Source organism: Rhinoderma darwinii, chromosome 2, assembly GCF_050947455.1.
Source record: "Rhinoderma darwinii isolate aRhiDar2 chromosome 2, aRhiDar2.hap1, whole genome shotgun sequence".
Classification (NCBI taxonomy): Eukaryota; Metazoa; Chordata; class Amphibia; order Anura; family Rhinodermatidae; genus Rhinoderma; species Rhinoderma darwinii.
In genome coordinates this window covers 21,213,291-21,230,780 of record NC_134688.1, presented here as the reverse complement: position 1 = coordinate 21,230,780, position 17,490 = coordinate 21,213,291, and the positions used below count along the sequence as shown (strand labels likewise).

The window sequence follows — 17,490 nt, the reverse complement described above, 5'->3', positions numbered from 1 at the left end:
TGTTTGTGAACCCTGCGTTATGACATCACTCAGTTTATTACCCCTTACAGTGACATCACTGATTTTCCTAATTTTCCATTGTGACAAAATCAGGACTGGTTTATACTGAATGCATAAGATGATGAGGCGAGAGTCTCCCTTCAGTACCTATATACACATGATGTAGCGTTTGATTACTATACTGTTTGGGCTTCTACTTGAATAATATAAATTGTGGCTATTGGTGTGGGTTTCTTAATGGGTCAGGCGTAAGCAGGAAAACACCATCCATGAGACAAAGAGAAAACTGCGCCTCAGGCAGCACTCCTTCCCGGACTGCAGTGGGCATCAACTTGACAGATAGGGGGCGCCATGTTACATTTTGTCTTAGGTAACAAAAAGGCTGGTAGCACCCATGGGCCTAAGGCGCAAAGCATATTGTGTCAAAAGGCTCCAGAGATATCCATCTGGTGCCGGAACCACAAGAGGTGTGATACAGTCAAGAAAGGGTGCTCAAAAGTTATATTATCCATTCCCTCAGATCCTGACGCACTATTTTGAGGCCTATACTATACATTTTGAAGTCATTATCATAGTGAGGGTGATGAGGTTACATTAGCCACCCCAGGGGCCCATCATTATGTATGCTACCAACCTCCCGAATAGAGATCACAACCCTTATTCCCAGCTCTTTATGCCCCTTTAAGGCACCCTTTTACTTTACATTTCATGGTCCCCTAATAACATGAGGTGGGAGTGGTAACATATCTCTCCTATGAATTGATTTGAGAATGGGAAATAGATTTTAGGGAAAGAGTTGTTTTTGTGACAGGTCCATGCACCTCCCAGGCATTATAGGCCCGTCTTACCTACACTCCGGTCAGTCATGTAGTACTTGGCTGAATCACCAGTCAGAGACCAATAAGTTCTTAGATATTACATTGGACATATTTAGACATTGACCGCTACAACTACGTAACAGAGCGGCTACTTTACAAAAAGAAAATCAAAATAAGTTGTGAATTTGACCAAATGCTCAAAAAGAATCGAATAGTTAACACAAAAATGCTAAATAAAGTCATGTTCTTACTTTATTTCCTCTGAAGATTTTCCCATATCTGGCAATTACTATTTTTCCAGTACAATTAATACTCATGTTCCGTTGAAGATAAAAAAAATCCTCTGCTTGGGCATAATTCACATAGACCAGATCTCCCTGTAGAAAAGAAAACACAAACTCAGCTGATGGTGGCTAATATTACAAAATGAGGTCTTACATATGACATCCCTGTGTTATTCCTATGGGAGATCTATTCACTTTTCAAGTTTTTGAGACCCGTAAAGCTGGAAGGGGCCAACAAGCTAGAAGGGGCCTTCAAATTTACATTGTGAGAATTTTACCAGACCAACTTCCCCCTTCCCTCACCCAATTAGAAGATTGAAGGCTACTTAGTGGATGCAAATGAATCTTGGGTAGATACCCTAACCTTAAAAGGGGAACCTTTTATCTCCTTTCTCCCCCTAATCTGGGCATATTCATGAGCCTTTCATGCAACCCCACCGCCAGCCGTTGATTGACGCAAACTTCATAGAGCGCATCCAGGAGACGAAAAGGAAATAGCATGTCAATCAATGGGCTGGAGGTTGCATGAGAAGTTTGTGAACACACTGGACTCTTCCCGATTCTGAAACACCCAGCGGACACCTCTCGGGTCATTTACATAGAATTTTTTTCGTTATTGTGTGTGATCAATAATGAGGACCGCCTTGTATTCCTAGCGTGTACACGGCAGTGTAGAAAAGAGGTGATGGGTCCCCTTTAAATGGCCATGTTTTTTTTATAGATACTCTATAAGCTTCTTAAGGAAAAAAGTTTGTCACGAATGTAACACTACCATAAATTACCAATTGCTACCAATTTAATCTTAGGATACACTGAACCAATCAAGACAAACTTAGGAGACCTTGGGCCCTCAAGGAGGTCCCATAAGTATGACCCTGGTTCGTAAATCATACTTAAACTGATGGAAAGTTTGGGCAGTAGAAGACAGTAGAAGTCTATTTGAATAGTAAATTGTCAAAATTTATATAACATATGCATTAAAAAAAACTAGTAGTGGAATGATCTCTAAAGGCCCCACCTAGGAATTCTTCTTTTATTATGGTCATACCTAACCTCTGGGCTGCCGCTTGGCCACGAGGGCTAATCTAAAGCCATAGTATGCTTACTTTAGCATGATGGCTCCTTTAAGTGGCAGTGGTAGGTACCATCCTGGTAAGCTATCATGCACAGAGTAGAATTAAATCCTATACATTACTTAGAAACATATAATCATCCAAAACGACGCCACTTGCCAACAAGTAGATCACAAATGGAAGTAAGCCCACTATTCTCCAGTTCAGATCAGGACAACTTACCTGAGGTTCTCCCTTAGGAGAAAAAGCATTATATGGAGGGACAATATCTGTGAAGTTCTCATAACCTTCTGGGGGTGGCTCTGATAAGGAAGTATTAAATATCTGAAAATAAATACATTTTGTCATAAATACACAATTATATAAAGTTTTGACATACACATAATAGTATTAGTTATCACAATGTACGCTAAACTGATGTGAAGTCTTTGAAAGTTTTGGGTTATCCCCTTTCTAGCAAGATCCGAATCTCTGCATAGTAATCTGACCATATTGGTTATACCTAAAAGACCACCATGTCATGCCAATAATGTACAATGTTATACATGCTATATACTATTGTATAGATAATTATACAGATCACTAGACAAACCCATTTAGCCTAGATTGACCTAAGCTCCTGTCTAATATCGATCACATTTAAGTTGATCAACTTCGGACACACAGGACCCGCTCTCAGCCGAGCCGTCAGTTCAGCTGAACTGCCGGAATCGGCTAAGAGAGAACAATACAGCTTCTATGAATACATAATACAGGGAAGCTGTATTGTAAAAAGTTAATTCAAAAAGTTCTTAAAATTACAAAAAAACATTGATTAAATAAAAAAAAAAAAAAAAGCAAAAGCTGTTCATAGCTTTTAAAATTCAAAAACTTTAATTATATTTCATGGAGGAGCACTTAGTAGGAGTGTGATTCAGGCCAACCACCATATAGAAGCCAAGTTAATGGTGAGAAACGTCATCTACGTACCTTTTTTCTCTAGAATACTGGAAACTTCAAGATGCAAGGGAGCACCGTGATGATAGGTCTCAACTTTTAAACAAAAAAGTAGCATTTGTTTCAGGGTGTTTGGGTGTATCATGGTTCATGGACTGAGACTTATAGTGACTGTAGCCTACCAACCTAGTGCATCTGATTAAACATGCAATACGACAAAAAAAATGATCTCACCTCTGTGCCGTGTTCATCAATAATGGAGATGTAATTAGGATTGGTTTTATTCGGATAGGACAGCAGGACATCATAGTGAACTAACTCAACTTTATCCAATCCAAAGTCTTCCCACTGGGTCTGAATTTTTTTAGCTAAGAGAAGGTTCTCTTCTGTCCCGGCCAAATGGGGAATTTTTGTAAAATCTCTGAAATAAGATGAAGTAAAATTGTTACGTTTAAAAAAATAAAAATATTTAATTGCTATGTGGGGGAGCAACATTTTTATTTTCCTTACCGTAGGAACATTTTTATGTTCTCCGCCTTCATTTCAGACATAAGCTGCTTACGTATATTTCGTAGTTTTGACGTAACTTTATCAAGTTCATCTGATGGCCTCACAAGCCAACCTGAAAAAAAAAAGTCAAAAGATCTCAATAAATAGTACCTAAAAATATAGTTAATGAAGAACTCATAACATAAACTCCCGTTGCCGGCACGAACGTTACCTCTTTGTGGCCCGCAAAGAATACCATTATATACACCACCATTAAAAATAAATACCTATGAGTAAATCAAGGACCCAACACTACTGTAGGTCCTGGCCACGATTTTCCTCTCCTTGACAGCTGGCCCTGGAGGTGAGTAGGCACTGCCAGCCGTTCTTCTTAATGCAATGTATAATGTTGAGTGGGTAACTGTTTTTTTTTTACAAAAACTTTCCTGCATTAGATAGTTGGCCATGACATCTGGGAATGTTTTAGACACTCTTAAAGTGGCCATATACATTAGATAAAAGTTTGTTGATGGTTGAACTAATGTTCTTCTGGCCAACGATTGTAATGCTACAGTTGTTCAAAGTGGCCATACATGTTCGATCACACCAGGCGAGTTACGGCCGATGTATTGCTGGAAGTGACGTCATAAAAATGAGGTGGAAATTATACATCCACCCATGGGTTAACAAATGATCATGATCTCTACACAGGCCTGCTCTCTTCCCCTTTGGGCTGGTCTTTCACGGACGATCGCGTGTGTATCCATCGAGTGACCCTTAAGGGGGTTTTACACTGGGCGATTATTGGGCAGACAAGCGTTCATAGAATGATCGTTGCCAATAATTGCTCTGTGTAAACAGGGCAGTGATCAGCGGATGAATGAGCAAACGCTCGATCATCTGCTGATCTTACCGTTTTAAAAAATATTATCGTTGTCGGATGGTGACATTTTAGGTTTTTTACTGCAGAATTAGGTGCAGATTTTCATTTTAATGGCTTAACCACAAAGAAAATTTCTGCAGCAATTCCATTGAAAAACGCAGACATTCCACTGCGGGAAAAACGCACCATTTCCTGCGGTCTTACGGCAGAAAATGGTGCGTATTTTGCTGCGTTTTTCACAAAGTTAGGAGATGGAGACGTCCCCTCTGAAAATCGCAGCAATTCAGTCCACCTTCCGCAGAAGGAATGGACATGCTGCGGTCCGAAATATACACACCGCAGGTGAATTTCTGCTCTGAATTTTTACGCAGCGTGTGGATGAGATTTGTTAAATCATATCCACTATGCTGCTACTGTATTCTGCTGCGTATTTTCCGTCCGAAATTCCGTCCGGAAAAAACAATTCCGCAGCATGTGGACGAGCTCTTACTGTGGAAAATAGAGTTTTTACTGGGGGTTTTTTTTTTCTGTGTTTTTTCGAGAGCTGTGTGTAGGGGATATTTCTTCTCCCTGTGATGTCATCCCCACCTCCTGTAAGAAATTCTGCAGCATTTCCGCAGCAAATTACTCAGTACATTGTAGTTTGCTGCGGAATTGTTGTTCCTCATTGATTTCTATGGGGAAAAAACACAGTAAATTAGTCCACATTCCGCAGCAATAATTGACATGATTCGGAAATAAAATTACGCACCGCAGGTGAATTTTTGGATGGAATTTTTCCGCAGCGTCTGGATGACATTTGTTAAATCACACCCACTTTTCAGCTACGTGCATATTTTCCGTCCGCAATTCCAGACGGAAAATATGCAGCAATTCTGTTACAAGTGGACAAGTCCATAGAGGATTCTACTAGAATTATTATTCTTAGCATTATGATGATTATATTATTTTTTTATTATATTATTATTAGTAGTATTAGAAGTAGCAGCATTATGATGGTTATTTTAGTGTTTTTTTTATTATATTATTATTAGTAGTAGTAGTAATAGTAGTAGCATTATGATGATTATTATATTATTATTAGTAGTAGTAGTAGTGAAGAAGTAGCATTATGATGATTATTATATTGTTTTTTTATTTTTTTATTCTATTATTATTATTAGTAGTTGTATCATGATTATTATTATTAGTAGTAGCATTATGATGATTATTTTAGTGTTTTTTTTTAAAATTATATTATTAGTAGTAGTAGAAGTAGCAGCATTATGATTATTATTTTAGTGGTTTATTATTATATTCTTATTATTATTATTATTCTTATTATTAGTAGTAGTAGTAATAATAGTATTGCATTATGATTATTTTTTTTTATTATTATATTATTAGTAGTAGCATTATGATTATATGATTATATTGTTTTTATTATATTAGTAGTAGTAGTAGTAGAATTATGATGATTATTATATATATTTTTTATTATATTATTATATTATTATTATTATTATTATTAGTAGTAGTAGAATTATGATTATCATCATAGTTTTTTTTATTATTATATTATTAGTAGTAGTAGAATTATGATTATTGTATTGTTTTTTATTACTATATTTAATGATCATATTTATTATTTTTAATTTAGAGATCTATTATTATGATACATTACATTTGAGTGTCTCACAACTAGTACACACAGTAGAATTTCATTGTTACACCTGCTTATGTGCACTCATTTACTGTAGAATTAGCTGTGAAGTGCCCCCCAGCTCCTCATATAACACCTGATCGTGTCCTGAACAGCTTAGTAGCATGTGATTGTATCCCGGACACTTGAACAACCTGACATCTGTTCTTTAATATACAATGAAATAAATGAGGATTGAAGCCACTCACCTATAAGCACTCCCAGCAGGACGAACACAGCCAGGGACATAGTGATCACTACACATGTTCGCTTTATTCCTTTCTTTCTAGGCATTATGAAGCATGACCTGTCCAGATCGCTGCCCGCGCTGCTCCACATTGACCATAAGTTTTTCTGAACAGGAAGGAGTACTTTAAAAACTTTTGTTTTTTTTAGTACAGAATATGAATACGCACGCCACCTGGTGGCTACTGAGCCGAATTGCATCACGCTGCCATAAAGAGGAGCTAGTGGGTATTGTCTGGAACCTTGACTGTACTGGCATAAACGTCAATAGTTAGTTAGTTAGTTAGTTAGTTAGTTAGTTAGTTAGTTAGTTAGTTGGTTAGTTAGTTGGTTAGTTAGTTAGTTACTAAACTTTTTTTTATGTATTCTGATTCTATTTCTTATGCAATTGATATATTTATAGCATTTCATATCACTCAATCATAGAAAATGTTAGGCACCTTTGGGGGCTCATTATTCACCCAGCAACATAAGAAATCAGGATTATAAATGTGCAATAATATAATTCTACTAGACAGAAATCTCTCACAATACAATTTTATTTGTTAATCAGAAGAGCAAATGGCATCATTATAGGGGAGTGCAAAGCTAGCAGTCGCACCCAAAGACACATACTTTAAGAAGACACCAGTAGTATGAATGGCACATGGTAGGCTGTCCGTACCTCCCAACTATCCCAGATTCAGCCGGGCAGTCCCGTATTCCGGGCGGTGTCCCGATGCTATGTCCCGGTGTCAACTGTATCTGCATCTTCAGGAAGCAGATACAGTTGAATCCAATGCTGAAGCGAGGAGCCGTCAGCACCGTTTCTTCATGCAATGCAAGCTCCCTGGCCGGGGACTCCTGTCTTGGGAGAGCCCTCGATGTCACTGTCTATATATGAACAGTGTCATCAGTGGCTTCTCCAGGAGAGGAATCCCTGTCGAGAGCGTTGCCGATGCTGTGTCGGGGATTACGCTTCTAGAGGGAGCCCCTGACATTACTGTATTGACATCAGGGACTCCTTCCAGGAGCGGAATCCCCGGATTCCGCTCCTACAGGGAGCCCCAATGGTGCTATCTGCAGGGGGGAGCGCTATCCAAGGGGGGTGTGGCACTATTTACAAAGTCACTGTGGCACCATATAGGTACTCTCTACAGGGACACCGTGACGCTATCTACATGGGCACTGTGTGGGGCACTATCTCCATGGGCACTGTGGCACTTTATATATGGGCACTGGCACTTTATATGTGAGCACAATGACGCTTTATATGTGGACATTGGGATACTATGTGGGCACTGTGGCACTAGCTAGTGGGCACTGTGGCACTATGGCCACTGTCATCAATGTGAGCACTGTCTACAGGACCATTGCGGCACTATGGGGCATTATACTGTATGGGGGCAGCTATGGGGTATTATGCTGTGTGGAAGCTTCTATTTGGCATTATACTGTGTGAGGGTTCTATGGCGGCATTATACTGTGAGGAGGCTGAACCGGGTGTGAATGAGTGGGGGTTGGGCAGGGTTAGACAGTGGCTTAAAAGGGAAAAAAAATTACGCTACGTGGGCTGCATCGGTTGTCCCTCTTTGTGATACTTGAAAGTTGTGAGGTATTCTGTTACAGATTTTTCATTGTAACCCAGGAGATTAAAGTAATGCCTCTGAGAGGAGCAGTGGCGTATCTCTAATAGAGACAGACCACGCCACTGCTATGGTGTGCCCCATTCAATTGTATGTACAACCTCAGAACGCAGAATCAATTGATTACTAAAGCCTGTGGTTAGGATGGATGATCTACATGCTTCAAGAGGAAGGAGTTATGTCTGAGTGGTCAGGTCCTCACAATCACTACCTGTTATACGGCATGGGAATGTAAAGAGGTTAGTAAAACCAGATCCTGGACACTGTATGGGGGTATTATATAGTACGCATTTGGTGGTATTTTTCAATCATTGTACTGTGATAATATTCAGTCCTAGCATGGTGGTATTATTCATTCAGGGTATGGTGGTATTATTTAGTGACATTATTGTTCTATTCTTATGTCTCAGCATGGGAGAATTATTCAGTCACTGTATGGTGCTATTATTCAGTCACTGTATGGTGCTATTATTCAGTCACTGTATGGTGGTATTATTCAGTCATTGTATGGTGGTATTATTCAGTCACTGTATGGCGGTATTATTCAGTCACTGTATGGTGGTATTATTCAGTCACGGTATGGAGGTGTTATTCAGTCAGTGTATGGTGGTATTATTCAGTCACTGTATGGTGGTATTATTCAGTCACTGTATGGTGGTATTATTCAGTCACTGTACGGTGGTATTATTCAGTCAGTGTATGGTGGTATTATTTAGTCAGTGTATGGTGGTATTATTCAGTCAGTGTATGGTGGTATTATTCAGTCAGTGTATGGTGATATTATTCAGTCACTGTATGGTGATATTATTCAGTCACTGTATAGTACTATTATTCAGTCACTGTATGGCGGTATTATTCAGTCACTGTATGGTGGTATTATTCAGTCACTGTATGGCAGTATTATTCAGTCACTGTATGGTGGTATAATTCAGTCACTGTATGGTGATATTATTCAGTCACTGTATGGTGGTATTATTCAGTCACTGTATGGTGGTATTATTCAGTCACTGTATGGTGATATTATTCAGTCACTGTATGGTGATATTATTCAGTCACTGTATGGTGGTATTATTCAGTCACTGTATGGTGATATTATTCAGTCACTGTATGGTGATATTATTCAGTCACTGTATGGCAGTATTATTCAGTCACTGTATGGTGGTATTATTCAGTCACTGTATGGTGATATTATTCAGTCACTGTATGGTGATATTATTCAGTCACTGTATGGTGGTATTATTCAGTCACTGTATGGTGGTATTATTCAGTCACTGTATGGTGATATTATTCAGTCACTGTATGGTGATATTATTCAGTCACTGTATGGTGGTATTATTCAGTCACTGTATGGTGGTATTATTTAGTCACTGTATGGTGGTACTATTGAAATAAATGAGGATTGAAGCCACTTACCTATAAGCACTTCCAGCAGGAAGAACACAGCCAGGGACATAGTGATCACTACACATGTTCGCTTTATTCCTTTCTTTCTAGGCATTATGAAGCATGACCTGTCCAGATCGCTGCCCGCGCTGCTCCACATAGACCATACGTTTTTCTGAACAGGAAGGAGTACTTTAAAAACTTTTGTTTTTTTTACAACTGAACATGAATACACATGCCACCTGGTGGCTACTGCGCTGAAATGCATCTCGCTGCCATAAAGAGGAGCTAGTGGGTATTGTCTGGAACCTTGACTGTACTGGCATAAACGTCAATGGTTAGTTAGTTAGTTAGTTAGTTAGTTAGTTGTTAAACTTTTTTATGTATTCTGGTTCTATTGCTTATGTAATTGATATATTTATAGCATTTTATATCACTCAATCATAGAAAATGTTAAACATGAATGAAATTTACTGTAACACACACAGATATATATGTGAGTATATATATATATATATATATATATATATATATGTATATACATATATATGTATATGTATGTGTATATATATATATATATATATACAGGGTGGGCCATTTATATGGATACACCTAAATAAAATGGGAATGGTGGGTGATATTAACTTCCTGTTTGTGGCACATTAGTATATGGGAGGGGGGAAACTTTTCAAGCTGGGTGTTGACCATGGCGGCCATTTTGAAGCCGGCCATTTTGTATCCAACTTTAGTTTTTTCAATGGGAAGAGGGTCATGTGACACATCAAACTTATCGAGAATTTCACAAGAAAAACAATGGTGTGCTTGGTTTTAACGTTACTTTATTCTTTCATGAGTTATTTACAAGTTTCTGACCACTTATAAAATGTGTTCAAAGTGGTGGTATTATTTAGTCACTGTATCGTGGTATTATTCAGTCACTGTATGGTGGTACTATTCAGTCACTGTATGGTGGTATTATTTAGTCACTGTATGGTGGTATTATTTAGTCACTGCATGGCGGTATTATTCAGTAAGTGTATGGTGGTATTATTCAGGTTGTGTATTGCAGTATTATCTAGTCAGTGTATGGTGGTATTATTCAGTCACTGTATGGTAGTATTATTCAGTCTCTGTATGGTGGTACTATTCAGTCTCTGTATGGTGGTACTATTCAGTCACTGTATGGTAGTACTATTCAGTCGATGTATGGTGGTATTCAGTCACTGTATGATGGTATTATTCAGTCACTGTATGGTGGTATTATTCAGTCACTGTATGGTGGTATTATTTAGTCACTGTATGGTGGTATTATTCAGTCACTGTATGGTAGTATTATTATTCAGTCACTGTACGGTGGTACTATTCAGTACTATTCAGTCAATGTATGGTGGTATTATTCAGTCTCTGTATGGTGGTATTATTCAGTCTCTGTATGGTGGTACTATTTAGTCACTGTCTGGTGGTACTATTCAGTCGATGTATGGTGGTATTCAGTCACTGTATGATGGTATTATTCAGTCACTGTATGGTGGTATTATTCAGTCACTATATGGTGGTATTCAGTTACTGTATGGTGGTATTATTTAGTCAATGTATGGTGGTATTATTCAGTCACTGTATGGTAGTATTATTATTCAGTCACTGTATGGTGGTATTATTCAGTCACAGTATGGCAGTATTATTCAGTCATTGTATGGTGGTATTATTCAGGCAGTATATTGCGGTATTATCCAGTTATTTTATGGTGGTACTATTCAGTCACTGTATGGTGGTATTATTCAGTCACTGTATGGTGGTATTATTCAGTCACTGTATGGTGGCATTATTCAGTCTCTGTATGGTGGTATTATTCAGTCACTGTATGGTGGTATTATTCAGTCACTGTATGGTGGCATTATTCAGTCTCTGTATGGTGGTATTATTCCGTCACTGTATGGTGGTATTCAGTCACTGTATGGTGGTATTATTTTGTCACTGTATGGTGGTATTATTCAGTCACTGTATGGTAGTATTATTATTCAGTCACTGTATGGTGGTATTATTCAGTCACTGTATGGTGGTATTATTTAGTCACTGTATGATGGTATTATTCAGTGACTGTATGGTAGTATTATTATTCAGTCATTGTATGGTGGTATTATTCAGTCAGTGTATTGCAGTATTATCCAGTCATTGTATGGTGGTATTATTCACTCACTGTATGGTGATATTATTTAATCACTGTATGGTGGTGTTATTCAGTCACTGTATGGTGGTATTATTCAGTCACTGTATGGTGGTATTATTCAGTCTCTGTATGGTGGTACTATTCAGTCACTGTATGGTGGTACTATTCAGTCGATGTATAGTGATATTCAGTCACTGTATGATGGTATTATTCAGTCACTGTATGGTGGTATTATTCAGTCACAGTATGGTGGTATTATTCAGTCACTGTATGATGGTATTATTCAGTCACTGTATGGTGGTATTATTCAGTCACTGTATGGCAGTATTATTCAGTCATTGTATGGTGGTACTATTCATTCAGTGTATTGTGGTATTATCCAGTTATTGTATGGTGGTACTATTCAGTCACTGTATGGTGATATTATTTAGTTAGTGTATGGTGGTACTATTCAGTCACCGTAGGGTGGTATTATTTAGTCACTGTATCATGGTATTATACAGTCACTGTATGGTGGTACTATTCAGTCACTGTATTGCAGTATTATACAGACAGTGTATGGTGGTATTATTCAGTCACTGTATGGTGGTATTATTCAGTCACAGTATGGTGGTATTATTCAGTCACAGTATGGTGGTACTATTCAGTCACTGTATGGTGATATCATTCAGTAAGTGTATTGCAGTATTATCCAGACAGTGTATGGGGGTACTATTCAGTCACTGTATGGTGGTATTATTCAGTCAGTGTATGGTGATATTATTCAGTCAGTGTATTGCGGTATCATCCAGACTGTGTATGGGGGTACTATTCAGTCACTGTATGGTGGTGTTATTCAGTCACTGTATGGCGGTATTATTCAGTCAGTGTATGGTGGTATTATTCAGTTCGTGTATTGCGGTATTATCCAGTCAGTGTATGGTGGTATTATTCAGTCACTGTATGGTGGTACTATTCAGTCACTGTATTGTTGTACTATTCTGTCGATGTATGGTGGTATTATTCAGTCACTGTATGGCGATGCTATTTAGTCACTGCATGGCATTATTATTCAGTGATATTATTCATTCAGGGTGCGGTGGTATTATTTAGTCACAAGATTGTGCTATTATTATGTCTCAGTATGGGAGAATTATTCAGTCACTATATGGTGGTATTATTCAGTCACTATATTGTGGTACTATTCAGTCAGTGTATGGTGGTATTATTCAGTCACTGTATGGTGGTATTATTTAGTCACTGTATGTTGGTACTATTCAGTCACTGTATGGTGGTATTATTCAGTCAGTGTATGGCCGTATTAATCAGTCAGTGTATGGTGGTACTATTCAGTCGATGTATGGTGGTATTCAGTCACTGTATGATGGTATTATCCAGTCACTGTATGGTGGTATTATTCAGTCACTGTATGATGGTATTATTTAGTCACTGTATGGTGGTATTATTTAGTCACTGTATGGTGGTATTATTCAGTCACTGTATTGTGGTATTATACAGTTATTGTATGGTGGTACTATTCAGTCACTGTATGGTGATATTATTTAGTCAGTGTATGGTGTTACTATTCAGTCACCGTAGGGTGGTATTATTTAGTCACTGTATCATGGTATTATACAGTCACTGTATGGTGGTACTATTCAGTCACTGTATTGCAGTATTATACAGACAGTTTATGGTGGTATTATTCAGTCACTGTATGGTGGTATTATTCAGTCACAGTATGGTGGTATTATTCAGTCTGAGTATGGTGGTACTATTCAGTCACTGTATGGTGATATCATTCAGTAAGTGTATTGCGGTATTATCCAGACAGTGTATGGGGGTACTATTCAGTCACTGTATGGTGGTATTATTCAGTCACTGTATGGTGGTATTATTCAGTCACTGTATGGCAGTATTATTCAGTCAGTGTATGGTGATATTATTCAGTTCGTGTATTGCGGTATTATCCAGTCAGCGTACGGTGGTATTATTCAGTCACTGTATGGTGGTACTATTCAGTCACTGTATTGTGGTATTATTCAGTCGATGTATGGTGGTATTATTCAGTCACTGTATGGCGATATTATTTAGTCACTGCATGGCAGTATTATTCAGTGATATTATTCATTCAGGGTACGGTGGTATTATTTAGTGACATTATTGTGCTATTATTATGTCTCAGTATGGGAGAATTATTCAGTCACTGTATGGTGGTATTATTCAGTCACTATATTGTGGTACTATTCAGTCACTGTATGGTGGTATTATTCAGTCACTGTATGGTGGTATTATTTAGTCTCTGCATGGTGGTATTATTTAGTCACTGTATCATGGTATTATTCAGTCACTGTAAGGTGGTACTATTCAGTCACTGTATTGCGGTATTATCCAGACAGTGTATGGTGGTATTATGCAGTCACTGTATGGTGGTATTATTCAGTCACTGTATGGTGGTATTATTCAGTTACTGTATGGTGGTACTATTCAGTCACTGTATGGTGATATTATTCAGTCAGTGTATTGCGGTATCATCCAGACTGTGTATGGGGGTACTATTCAGTCACTGTATGGTGGTGTTATTCAGTCACTGTATGGCGGTATTATTCAGTCAGTGTATGGTGGTATTATTCAGTTCGTGTATTGCGGTATTATCCAGTCAGTGTATGGTGGTATTATTCAGTCACTGTATGGTGGTACTATTCAGTCACTGTATTGTTGTACTATTCTGTCGATGTATGGTGGTATTATTCAGTCACTGTATGGCGATGCTATTTAGTCACTGCATGGCATTATTATTCAGTGATATTATTCATTCAGGGTGCGGTGGTATTATTTAGTCACAAGATTGTGCTATTATTATGTCTCAGTATGGGAGAATTATTCAGTCACTATATGGTGGTATTATTCAGTCACTATATTGTGGTACTATTCAGTCAGTGTATGGTGGTATTATTCAGTCACTGTATGGGGGTATTATTTAGTCACTGTATGTTGGTACTATTCAGTCACTGTATGGTGGTACTATTCAGTCACTGTATGGCGGTATTATTCAGTCAGTGTATGGTGGTACTATTCAGTCGATGTATGGTGGTATTCAGTCACTGTATGATGGTATTATTCAGTCACTGTATGGTGGTATTATTCAGTCACTGTATGGTGGTATTATTTAGTCACTGTATCGTGGTATTATTCAGTCACTGTATGGTAGTATTATTATTCAGTCACTGTATGGTGGTATTATTCAGTCACTGTATGGTGGTATTATTCAGTCACTGTATGGTGGTATTATTCAGTCACTGTATGGTGGTATTATTCAGTCTCTGTATGAGGGTACTATTCAGTCACTGTATGGTGGTACTATTCAATCGATGTATGGTTTTATTCAGTCACTGTATGATGGTATTATTCAGTCACTGTATGGTGGTATTATTCAGTCACTGTATGGTGTTATTATTCAGTCACAGTATCGCAGTATTATTTAGTCATTGTATGGTGGTATTATTCAGTCAGTGTATTGTGGTATTATCCAGCTATTGTATGGTGGTACTATTCAGTCACTGTATGGTGATATTATTTAGTCAGTGTATGGTGGTACTCTTCAGTCACTGTATGGTGGTATTATTTAGTCACTTTATCGTGGTATTATTCAGTCACTGTATGGTGGTACTATTCAGTCGCTGTATGGTGGTACTATTCAGTCACTGTTTGGTGGTACTATTCATTCACTGTATGGTGGTACTATTCAGTCGATGTATGGTTTTATTCAGTCACTGTTTGATGGTATTATTCAGTCACTGTATGGTGGTATTATTCAGTCACTGTATGGTAGTATTATTCAGTCACTGTATGGTGGTATTATTCAGTCTCTGTATGGTGGTACTATTTAGTCACTGTATGGTGGTCTTCAGTCACTGTATGATTGTATTATTCAGTCACGGTATGGTGGTATTATTCACTCACTGTATGGTGGTATTATTTAGTGACTGTATGGTGGTATTTTTCAGTCCCTGTATGGTAGTATTATTATTCAGTCACTGTATGGTGGTATTATTCAGTCACTGTATGGTGGTATTATTCAGTCACAGTATCGCAGTATTATTCATTCATTGTATGGTGGTATTATTCAGTCAGTGTATTGTGGTATTATCCAGTTATTGTATGGTGGTACTATTCAGTCACTGTATGGTGGTATTATTTAGTCACTTTATCATGGTATTATTCAGTCACTGTATGGTGGTACTATTCAGTCACTGTTTGGTGGTACTATTCAGTCACTGTATGGCGGTAATATTCAGTCACTGTATGGTGATACTATTCAGTCACTGTATGGTGATACTATTCAGTCACTGTATGGTGGTAATATTCAGTCACTGTATGGCGGTATTATTTAGTCAGTGTATGGTGGTATTATTAAGTTAGTGTATTGCAGTATTATCCAGTCCGTGTATGATGGTATTATTCAGTCACTGTATGGTTGTATTATTCAGTCTCTGTATTGTGGTACTATTCAGTCACTGTGTGGTGGTATTATTCAGTCACTGTATGGTGGTATTATTTAGTCACTATGGTGGTATTATTTAGTCGCTGTATGGCAGTATTATTCAGCCACTGTATGGTGGTATTATTCAGTCACTGTATGGTGATATTATTCAGTCACTGTATGGTGGTATTATTCAGTCACTGTATTGTGGTATTATTTAGTTGCAGTATGGTTTTATTATTCAGTCACTTTATGGCAGTATTATTCAGTAATATTATTAACTCAGGGTATGGTGGTCTTATTTAGTCACATTATTGTGCTATTATTATGTCTCAGTATGGTGGTATTATTCGGTCACTGTATGGTGGTATTATTCAGTCACTGTATGGTGGTATTATTATTCAGTCACTGTATGATGGTATTATTCAGTCACTGTATGGTGGTATTATTCAGTCACTGTATGGTGGTATTATTCAGTCTCTGTATGATGGTACTATTCAGTCACTGTATGGTGGTAATATTCAGTCGATGTATGGTTTTATTCAGTCACTGTATGATGGTATTATTTAGTCACTTTATCGTGGTACTATTCAGTCACTGTATGATGGTACTATTCAGTCACTGTATGGTGGTACTATTCAGTCACTGGTGGTACTATTCAGTCACTGTATGGTGGTACTATTCAGTCACTGTATGGTGGTACTATTCAGTCACTGTGTGGTGGTAATATTCAGTCACTGTATGGCGGTATTATTTAGTGAGTGTATGGTGGTATTATTAAGTTAGTGTATTGCAGTATTATCCAGTCAGTGTATGGTGGTATTATTCAGTCACTGTATGATTGTATTATTCAGTCTCTTTATGGTGGTACTATTCAGTCACTGTGTGGTGGTACTATTCAGTCGATATATGGTGATATTTAGTCACTGTATGGTGATATTTAGACACTGTATGGTGGTATTATTCATTCACTGTATGGTGGTATTATTTAGTCACTATGGTGGTATTATTTAGTCACTGTATGGCAGTATTATTCAGCCACTGTATGGAGGTATTATTGTGTCACTGTATGGTGATATTATTCAGTCACTGTATTTTGGTATTATTCAGTCACTGTATGGTAGTATTATTCAGTCACTGTATGGTGGTATTATTCAGTCACTGTATGGTAGTATTATTCAGTCACTGTATGGTGGTATTATTCAGTCTCTGTATGGTGGTACTATTCAGTCACTGTATGGTGGTCTTCAGTCACTGTATGATGGTATTATTCAGTCACTGTATGGTGGTATTATTCACTCACTGTATGGTGGTATTATTTAGTCACTGTATGGTGGTATTTTTCAGTCCCTGTATGGTAGTATTATTCAGTCACTGTATGGTGGTATTATTCAGTCACAGTATCGCAGTATTATTCATTTATTGTATGGTGGTATTATTCAT

At 37.7% G+C, this 17,490-nt stretch overlaps 1 protein-coding gene across 1 annotated transcript in view; it reads right to left on the bottom strand.

Annotated features, from left to right (window-relative positions):
* LOC142742052 (N-acetylated-alpha-linked acidic dipeptidase 2-like) overlaps positions 1–6,496 on the bottom strand; it is a 61,369-nt gene extending 54,873 nt beyond the window's left edge. Inside the window, exons 1-5 of the mRNA XM_075851453.1 lie at positions 6,374–6,496; positions 3,622–3,733; positions 3,346–3,532; positions 2,398–2,499; positions 1,070–1,195 (exon numbers count right to left, since the gene is read on the bottom strand). Coding sequence (XP_075707568.1) covers positions 1,070–1,195; positions 2,398–2,499; positions 3,346–3,532; positions 3,622–3,733; positions 6,374–6,458 — 612 coding nt within the window. The 5' untranslated portion in view covers positions 6,459–6,496. The remainder of the gene's footprint in view (positions 1–1,069; positions 1,196–2,397; positions 2,500–3,345; positions 3,533–3,621; positions 3,734–6,373) is intronic.
* Between the last annotated feature and the right edge of the window lie 10,994 nt (positions 6,497–17,490).